The sequence below is a fragment of the Pogona vitticeps genome, chromosome 3, assembly GCF_051106095.1.
Source record: "Pogona vitticeps strain Pit_001003342236 chromosome 3, PviZW2.1, whole genome shotgun sequence".
In the NCBI taxonomy this organism is placed as follows: domain Eukaryota; kingdom Metazoa; phylum Chordata; class Lepidosauria; order Squamata; family Agamidae; genus Pogona; species Pogona vitticeps.
Window position 1 is genome coordinate 112,121,224 of NC_135785.1, and position 9,607 is coordinate 112,130,830.

A 9,607-nucleotide genomic window follows, 5' to 3' on the forward strand; every position below is an offset into this window, starting at 1 on the left:
GATAGTGGTACTGTACTGAGCTACTTTCTGGGGCTCATACAAGAGGACTTCCAAGTAGACTCAGATCATTTTGCTAGACCTTTTACTTTATTTTACTTCTACTTTACATAAAAAGTATGTACAGTGGTGATGAGAACTCCCTGCCTTGCTAGCAGTCACTGCCAGAATGAACATAACAATAGGCATTGCTCTTTTGCTGGCAACCTCTTGGAATATGTTGTGTGACCAACAGATTCTGTTACAAGGAAATCTGAGGTCAAGCTTAGACAAGACATCTGAGGCATTTCAAAGAAAGCTAAAGGAATGTTGACAAGCTCAGCAAAGTATCTCTGGAAGGTTCTGCACATCCAGCAAATTTATGTCATGGGGGCCACCCTCTGTCCCTTTCAAGGCAGCTCATGTTACTCCCGGAAGTTTTATATTAATGCAACATCCTGACCCAACAGAAGGGAACACATACCCAAACAGAAGCTTTGTGCATGTTTCTCTAGACTGAAAACCCCAATGCAGGATATGATTTGAATGTCGCTTTGTGGGAAAGGCTGGGGAACAGATCTTGGCTGATGCAAGGGATAAATGACCTCAGCTGCTGCATCAGGCTCTTCAGCACAGGCTTTATTGGCATGCCCATTTCCTCCTGCTGGATCAAGATGCAACCTCATTTCCTTCTTAAGGCATTCCCAGGCCTCAAATATCTGGCTCCAAGTTTTCCTCATGTAAAGCAAAGTTTGTAAAGCAGTATGCCTGAGAGACGCTAATGATAAAAGCAGCACAGGTGGCAAGGATACATCTTTAGCTTCTCTCAAAAATCATTTGAATACAAAGCATTTGAAAAACTGTTAGTTTGAAACTGTTTGTGTGATCTCGCAAGGCTTTTAAAACATGAGAACTATCACATTTTAACACCTTTCTGAAAGGTTAGTTTAACTGTAGATCACTCAAAATTGGTTTCCACAAATGCATAATGCTTCATGTGTCACACCTGAACTAAATGGTTTTTAAATCGAGCTGAAATTATTTTGATGTGTACACATTTCCCAGAATTTTCCCCTACAACCTTTCTGAAACCAGCCCATCAGAAGCCTTTCCCTTAGAGCCTCATTAACAATTCATATGCTCTGATGACTTTAAAAGATCTATGGCTATATATGTGTAAAACCCAGCTTGACAAAAAAGATAAATGAATATAGCAAGAAGCTGTAGGAGTCTGGCAAGCTGTAGATCATCTTAGAACAGATTGTAACTTTATCATTTTGTCAGGAAGAATAATTTAAGGCACTTAATCAGTTAGCTTCTGTGCAGGATTTAACATTATGAATTCCTATCGGCCAATCTGTTCAAATCAGAGCAAACTTAATTAGGGAGTGAAGAACCTGGTTTAGAATCATTGCTTCCTTGAGGAGAGAAGCATGCTCTCCTTGAACCCATACATTTAAAACAGAAAGAGTTGTCCATTTGCTTCTTTGGATTACAGGTTAATTTCAGTTTATAATAAGGTAACTAAGAAGTCTCCACAAGCATCACAAAATGCTGCATAACAAGCTGCCTGGGGAATAAAATCTCTATATATGTACTAATTTTCTAACACATACTTAATTGGGACACATAGCTAAAATGAAATGTACACACACCAAGAGCCAGGCTTGTTCTCCAAGTAATTACAATAGATACCACAGCAGGGTTCAAGAAAGGCTGCTTTGGGTCTTATGGACATAAATCATTATATCAGAACGGATGCCACTCCAGCAGTTTATCCAGACAAATTAGTCTGCATATTACAAGGTATCTAGTGTTGATATACAAGCAGGTATTTGGAAAAGTTGAGCAAATTGCCTCGTAGGGCAAATTTACTGTTTCATGGTTAGGAGCACAATAATCGGGCCGCCGTGGCAACATCTTGTTGAAGGAAGGAGGAGGAGCATCTAGTTCCTTCTTCCCCCAACAGGATTCATGTCTTTTTCACAGCTCTGAGCTTGAGAGGGATTTCTTCTTAGCTACTATACATGTCACGTTGAAGCACTTGCAACGTACCTTACCTTTCTGTATCCTTTTTGAACGTATTCACTCGTATGTTGCCCCATCATGTCTCTGCAGTAATCTGTCATGTTTTTTTTTCCACAGTTCACACAATGATTCTCATTTACAGTTGTTTTAAACAAACTTCCTCCCAAAATGTGCATTTTAAGAGTATTTTAATAATTTCAGAGTTTGTAGAGAATGGTATAAAAAAAAAACCAAGAAGCGCACAATCCAGCAGCTAAATAGGTATCAATCTGCACATTAGTCTAAAAAGACATGGACTAGATCACTCTTTGTCAGAGTTCATAAAAAATTGAAATCCTTCGAAGTTTCATAAAATCTGTAAAGCCCAGTCTGTAACAGGCCATTTCATTGACTCATCCTTGTCACTCCGCATCTCACCTCCTCGTACAGCCTCTGCAATTTCACACTCGAGACTGTTTCCTAAGAAAGTCACCAAGGGGAACTTTTCTACAAACCCTGACAATCAGAGCTAAGGGAGAACCATATAAATATTAAAATATGAAAAGAACTGCTAACACATCCAATAAAGTTACTAAGATGATAATGAACATATTAGTGATGGCGGATTGATTATGCATGTCCCACCTCCATGCTCTCATTCAAGGGTCTCAACAGTGGTTGAAAAAAGCAGAGTTCCTAACTGTGTAGCATGAAAGGTCTGTAACATCATATAAACAGGGTCTCTTTCAAATCTTATGAAAATTTTGGATAGATCTTCAAATAAATCACCTGAAAGAACATTATTCTGTTGTGTTGTAGAGCACTGAGAATTCCATTATTCACCACTGTATTTTCAAAATACACAACAGCTTCTACAGTTTTAGGGGACAACTATAGCTAGCTACACAGGACATGTTGGAACAGATGGCAACTATTCTGTGATAAAGGCCAAGAAGTATAATAGCCCCATTCCTGGGGAAATCAGTGGGAAATTAAGGAAAGATTCAGCTCCACCTGAAATGGCACATATTCCAAGTTGTTATTCAGATTCTCAATTTGACATTCCATATTAGAAATTTAAATTCATATTCGATATTTTCAGAATGTGCTTTGAGCACGTCAGTGCTTTTTGATTTGATTTTAGCAGGCATCTAGAGCAAATTTCAAAAAATTGCAACTCCATGACCACACATTCTGTTTCAGAGTGTTGTGCACCAAATATTGTCAAATACTGCCTGTCAATTAGTACAGCCATTTCATGTCAACTCCCAAATAACACTGCAAATTATTTTTCAAATTACCATCAGACGATAAATGCCATTGCATGTCAGTTCTAAAATACTGTCAGATAGCAAATATTATATTTCAATACCGGCAATGAAAGTCAAGCATCAACATATAAGAAAATCTGATAAACAAATATTCCAAAAATATTTGGCTTCAAAACCCACAATGAAGATTTGTTCAGGAAAATATACCACAGCAAATTACAGTTCTAATCTACACTTTCCCTAAAAGTTCCCACTATAGTCATTTCACTAATCACATAAAAGGAGAGTACATAACCTCCTACCCTCCATGTTAAAGGGTCTGGACACCTTTTAGTCAGCAAATGCAGTTCTTTTTAACCCTTTGCCTTCCAACCTGCAAGCTTTCCCTCCTTTCTTCTTATCAGTGTTTTCAGGTTTACAAAATCTGCAGCGCTTCACTGCTTGCCATTATTCAAAGTCACTTTGCATCGATTTTTTTAACCTAAATGCACTTTTCTCAACTACTTTTGGCATGGCGCTAATTGAACTTTTCATTTTCCTCCTCTTCCCTTGTCCTGTCTCTCTACCCACTTTGTTCTTTAGCAGAAAAGAAATGGTTTACAGATGAACCGGAAAATGCCTATCCCAGAAACATTCAAATCAAGCCCATGAGCACACACATGGCCAATCAGATTAATCAGTATAAGTCTACAAGCAGCTTGATACCACCAATCAGAGAAGTCGAAGATGAATGTTGACTCCCAGAAGGCCAGAACAATTTTTTAAAAAAGAAAAAGGAAAAAAATAGAAAAAGAAACACGGACAGACTTCATGAATGGTGATGTGACATTTATTCCTCTTTCATGTTGAATCACTGGTGGCAAAAGATAATAGAAAGCCAAGTGTTTGCCAGAAAGCAAAGTAGACAGATTTTTTGTTTGTCTGCCTTTAATATTTGCTTCCATGTATTTTGGAAACTATTTCATTTATAAAAGAACATAATCAAAGCAGTCATGTATAGCCTCTAGCATTTAAAATTATTTTTATTTATTAGAAAGAAAATATATTTTTTCTTTATTGTCAAGTATTTTCCCTTAACAAAACAGCTGCAAATGTGGCCAGACTCCAGAGGGCAAGGGGAAAGAAAGAAAGAAAAGAGAAATTATATATTCCTGCTCCTTTTGGTGTCTTTCAGGAGAATGATGGCCACAACTCAAAGCAAAAATGTAATTAAAAGAGACAAATAATGTATTTTACAAAAAAAGAGAGGTCCACTTGTATTTTAGTAAATCAAAGAAGAATAAACAAAGAAGAGTTTACTAGAATGTTTCTTTCCTGGAAGACGTGTATTTTGTTTAGCATTGACACCAGCTGTTAATAAACTGAAGCATATTTATTTTGAAAAAAAAAAGTGGAAACGTCATATTTTTGTAGAATTAACATTATTATGGAACTGCCCATCTGTTTACCACCGTAGCTACTACAGATGTTCATCTAGAGCATCTTCTTCACAGGTAAATATAAGGTAAAATAGAGCATAAATGGGTAATAGCGGCAATAAGGTAGCAACCATTAGCATAAAACAAATATGCAGCACATTGTTCAGATACTAGTCATGGTAATTTGAGAGAGTTGTAGAAGTGAGGCTGCTGTCTTTCTATGTTTCACATTATCTGTTATCAGAACATATTTACGTACAGAGATCAGCCATGGGAATTTCAGGTTTTTCATCATTTTTCCAAGGGCTTTCATTCAGACCTGTACAAAATAATTGTTAAGTAGCCAGACTGTGGGATTTTACACCATAATCTGGGTTTAGCTAAAGAAAGGCTGGAGTTGGCCCTGGATCATTCTCCAATATTGCACCATGAAAGGTGACAGGATTGATTTCCATCCCACAACTGGCCAAGGGTGTCTTCCTCACAGGGAGAAAGGCACTCTACAAATGATACTAAATAAAGAAATAAAGAAAGGCCAAATCCAGCTTCTCAATCCTCCTTTGTCCAGATATCAGATGAGTTCTAACTGTGATGCAACCCTGTGGTTCAGGTACTGCTTCATGCTGTGCTACAGCCACCTAATTTCTGTATTTCCTTTAAAAAAAACATGTTGGAAATCAGCGTCTAACTTTCAAGCTTTTAGGACTCTGCCTGTCAAGGTTACACTAAAACAAGCTTATACATAGTAACAAAGAATAATGAATGTATTTAATATAACATACAACAGGCCTTTTAAGAAGGCCCACAGCTCAGTCAGAGTTGTTTCACATAATGGCCAGCGAGCTTCTTAGCCATCTGACAAAATTGTGATGTTTCATATCTGTGCTGCAGTATATAGTCACCCCAGCATTGGAGGCTCTCAATAATTTAGCATCTCTCTCCGGTTTAAATTACCAGCTGCTGATCTAGATCAAGCTGGGGCAGATGATCTCCTGAAGAGAAAGGGGACAAATAAATAAATAAACAAATAAAAGGCTGAGGTGAAGAAGACATCAGGTCCCCAATGCACAAGCTAATTTTAGGCTTTCTGTGATATTGTTATCATTAGAGTAATATCAGTGAATCAAACAAGTCCTGAGCAGATAAAGGTGTCCACTATATAACCCAATATTTTAAGCTAAACCTATCTCAGCTTTAATGTTTGTCTACTGGCTGCAGTACAAATATATTCATAACTACACCTAATAAGCTTTAATTCCAGAGTGACTTCTTGGACTGTGACTACTTTGTCATTATGTTTTGTAGAATTAGCTATTCAAAAAAAAGAACAATAAGAACTGTGAATATAATGTATGGAAATTGGGTTGTTTATCAAAAGTAGTTATTTTACCACTATAAAAAAAATAGAAAATTAACCACAGTTTTATTTACCTATGTCACAACATCAAACACCTAGATGGGCTCTAGCTTTGAGAGACAACAATACTCACAGGCAAGCCACAATTTGTATTTTGAATGTTTGCATTATATCATTTAAAATAATTTCTTTGAAGGGCACAATCCACCAAGAATGTCTGTAGTGGCCCAACTTAACCTTCTGGAGGCTGCACAAAAGCACATGATTTGCACCTGAGACTGTACTCCTTTTTCATTCATGAACTGCAAGATACAAAAATACAACAGCTGAAATCCAGTTGTTTAACATAGTAAATTACAATTAGAGTAGATCCACTGAATCAGTTGGGATTTGGTGAGTCAATTCCTCCACATGTTCCATTGATTCAACTGAACTTTCTCTAGTTACAACTTACTTCAGTCATTAAATCACAATTAGAATAGGCCCATTTGATCAGTGAACCATACAAAGCAGTTGACTCACGAAATCACCAATGTGTAACTGGGCCTCCTCTGGTATAATTTTGCAACATTACTGTTCAAACTTTTGATTATCTCTACTCTAGAGTCTAGATTAAGTACCTTTCCATATTATTTTTCTATAGAAAGGCTTTTTGAGAAATGTACTAGTCTGACACTTTAAATGAGAAAGTGGCTTTGCAGTGAACCATAAAAGAGTCAGCAGAGGGGGACTGGAGGAATGAACAATTGGTTCAGATGGGACCAGAGGAAGGAAGAAGAGAAGGGAGATTGTGGCTGGAATGCAATTAACATTGCATCCAATATGAACTCCTAAATCAGTCTGCAGCCCCTGTGTAAGCAGTGATTGTGATTTCAAACTTAATGCAGGTTGCAGATCAAATCACAGCAAATCTAGTGAAACTGCATTCTTATTAAGCTAAGCAACAGGATTTCAGCCAATATGCATCAATACAAAGTGAATCTTTTCAATTTCAGTCAAAACATATTGGGTTTTAAGCTGTTTGAGGGTAAAGCAAGAAAATAAGTACAATTAGATTAAGACCCTCTTCTTTTTTTAAAAAAAAAATCAGTCATTCATTTTCTCAGAAAAGCTACTTTATTTACAGTGACAACTTTCATAGCATTAAAGTTGGAATGTGTTACTTAAACAGTAAATGATGAAACTCTCAGTTGTGCATTTTAAGTGGGTAGATCTCTATTATAGTAAGTACAAGGCAAAATAATGGTCCAGGCATATAAATACCTGTGCAAAAAGAAAAGAAGAAAAAGCAGATTGGAAATATAGTGAAAGCTTTCTTGCTATTTCCTTCTTTCAGTTGCTAAAGGCACTGAGAAGATAAATATGGCTAAGAGAGGGCTGTGCATGTGTCAGTCAAGAAAATGGCAGGATCTGGTGGTGGGTACAAAACAAAAACCTTCTGTAAATGTCAATATCAACTGGTGTTCTTTTGTTAGCTTTTGAAAATGAGATCCTAGCCCTCCTGTCTTTGGGTGTAAGCAAAGTCTGCTGAGCATCTACTGTAAAGGTAGTGTGAAATAGATTTGCGGAGCCCTACAAAGTTCCTTGTTCTTTCCCTTTCTCAAAAACTAGGGAAATAACTCATTCCATTTATTTGATAAGAACATCACAGCATTCCAAATATCAATAAATGTGCTGAAAAGAACCTAAATAATAATAATAATAAAAATAAAAATCACAAGAGAATGCAAAACTGGCAGAGTTGCCCAACTAATCAGCAGGCTCTATGTGTGAATTGTGATTTTGCATCATTGTCCTGTTTGTCCTGATCACACATGACATTATCTACATGAGTATCTATACCAGGAGAATTTTCATACGAGACAGACAATTCCATGTCTGAATCAATCACTGCCATTTATTTTTATCTTCTTTTCTGACCCATCCTTCTCCCATGACAGACCTTAAAGTAGTATGTGGGGTGGGGTCGGGGGACCAATCAGTGTCTCATCCAGGTCTAAGCCAAACTTCAGCTTGCTTAACTTCAGCAAATCATTCCATCAAGTGCCTTCAAACTGAGCCCTAGGACAACATTGTGAAATTATCAGGACTCGGGTTAATTTCAAACGTTAATAATAGTTAAATCAAACTAAGATAGCCAGGAGGATATGTCTGAGGCCATATTCACAAGCCTGCTATATCCATCAGAATATTCTTCTCCTTCAGATACACTGCACTCAGCCTTGTGAATGGATAGCTCATAATTTGGATTGGCCACATTCTTGGCAAGCCTGAATTTTTAGCCACATTGGAACCTGAGGGAGCTGGCGCTGGAGTGAACCGCTAAGAGTGTGCTGTCCAGGAATGTAGTAAATATCCTATGCCCACATTCCAGACTTCTAAAATGACATGTATGCTTATAACTTTAATGCCTTGATCTTTATTTGTAGTCTCCCATCCTGCACCTTTTCCTGGTGTATAGTAGATAATACTAGGAACAAGGATCCTTAACGATATATATAGTCTTTTTCTTACACACACACAGACACACACATCTGTAAGAAAAGTAATGTTCGACCAGGGCTGTCTAGTCTACCTTTGCTTCTATAGTGGCCAATTGGTTTGTTTATGTAAAGGCCACCAGCAGGGCAAGAAAACACAGGTAACTGGTAGTCTCCGGCATGCTTCCTCTGACACTGGAGGTAATATATAGCCACTATGATTAGCAGCCGCTGACAGTTTTATCTTCAATGGATTCTATGCCTCTTTGAAAGACCTGAGACCATTAATCCCCAAATCTCCACCAGTCGGCAACTCTCTCACTCAATCTCTCTCTCTTTGTCTCATTCACTCACTCACTCACTCACTCACTCACTCACTCACTCACTCAAACACACACAAACCCCTTCTCCTTTCCTACTTCCCTTATGTTCTTCTTTCAATACCACCCTTATTCAAGAGCAAGCACCCTCAGCCCCACAACCTTCTTCAGAAACCTCTACCATCGTAGCCTTTAGCTAGCCATGTTGCACTGTACCAACAACAAAAAGAAGCAAACCAATGCACAAGGACTAGCATAGGTCACCAATGGCTGCCTGGAACTCAGGCCTCACTCCTTGATCAAGGGCATTTTCTACAGTGGGATGGGGCCGGTGAGCCTTCATCCAGGCTGCCACAACTTCATGTAAAATTCCCTTGCCTCCTCTCAAGATTTATTTATGTATTTAAAGGATTTTTTTAACCCGCCTTTCTCCCCCAAAACAACCCAAAACATCATTAAAAGACAATATTGGAAGCTAAAAACAAGAAGCATGCAAATACTAAAAAGGACCAAGTGAACGCCACTCTAAGAAACGGTAAACAAAAGCAATACTAAAAATGCATTCAAAGCAGTGAGGCACAGCAATTCATTTAAAAATCCCACTCAGGCAGCCAGTCATTAAGGGAAAGCCTGCCTGAAGAGAAAAATCTCTGTTTGCAGAAGGACAGCAAAGATGGAGCCAGCTTGACCTCCTGTGGAAGGGAGCTCTTAAATTTTGGAGCAGCAGCAGCAGAGAAGGTCCTCTCTCCTGTGTCCCACCAAACTCACCTGTGATGAT

General features: G+C 38.0%; 1 protein-coding gene across 29 annotated transcripts in view; it reads left to right on the forward strand.

Moving 5' to 3' along the window:
• The window catches only part of KCNMA1 (potassium calcium-activated channel subfamily M alpha 1), a 668,230-nt gene extending 660,961 nt beyond the window's left edge, over positions 1 to 7,269 (forward strand). For 18 of the 29 annotated variants that reach the window (XM_072995020.2, XM_078391063.1, XM_078391069.1 and 15 more), the window contains one exon: positions 3,837 to 7,269. In XM_072995020.2, the coding sequence (XP_072851121.2) occupies positions 3,837 to 3,991 (155 nt within the window). In that variant the 3' untranslated portion in view covers positions 3,992 to 7,269. The remainder of the gene's footprint in view (positions 1 to 3,836) is intronic. The other 11 variants (XM_072995024.2, XM_078391065.1, XM_078391070.1 and 8 more) reach the window with 1 other exon arrangement.
• The last annotated feature ends 2,338 nt before the right edge of the window (positions 7,270 to 9,607 follow it).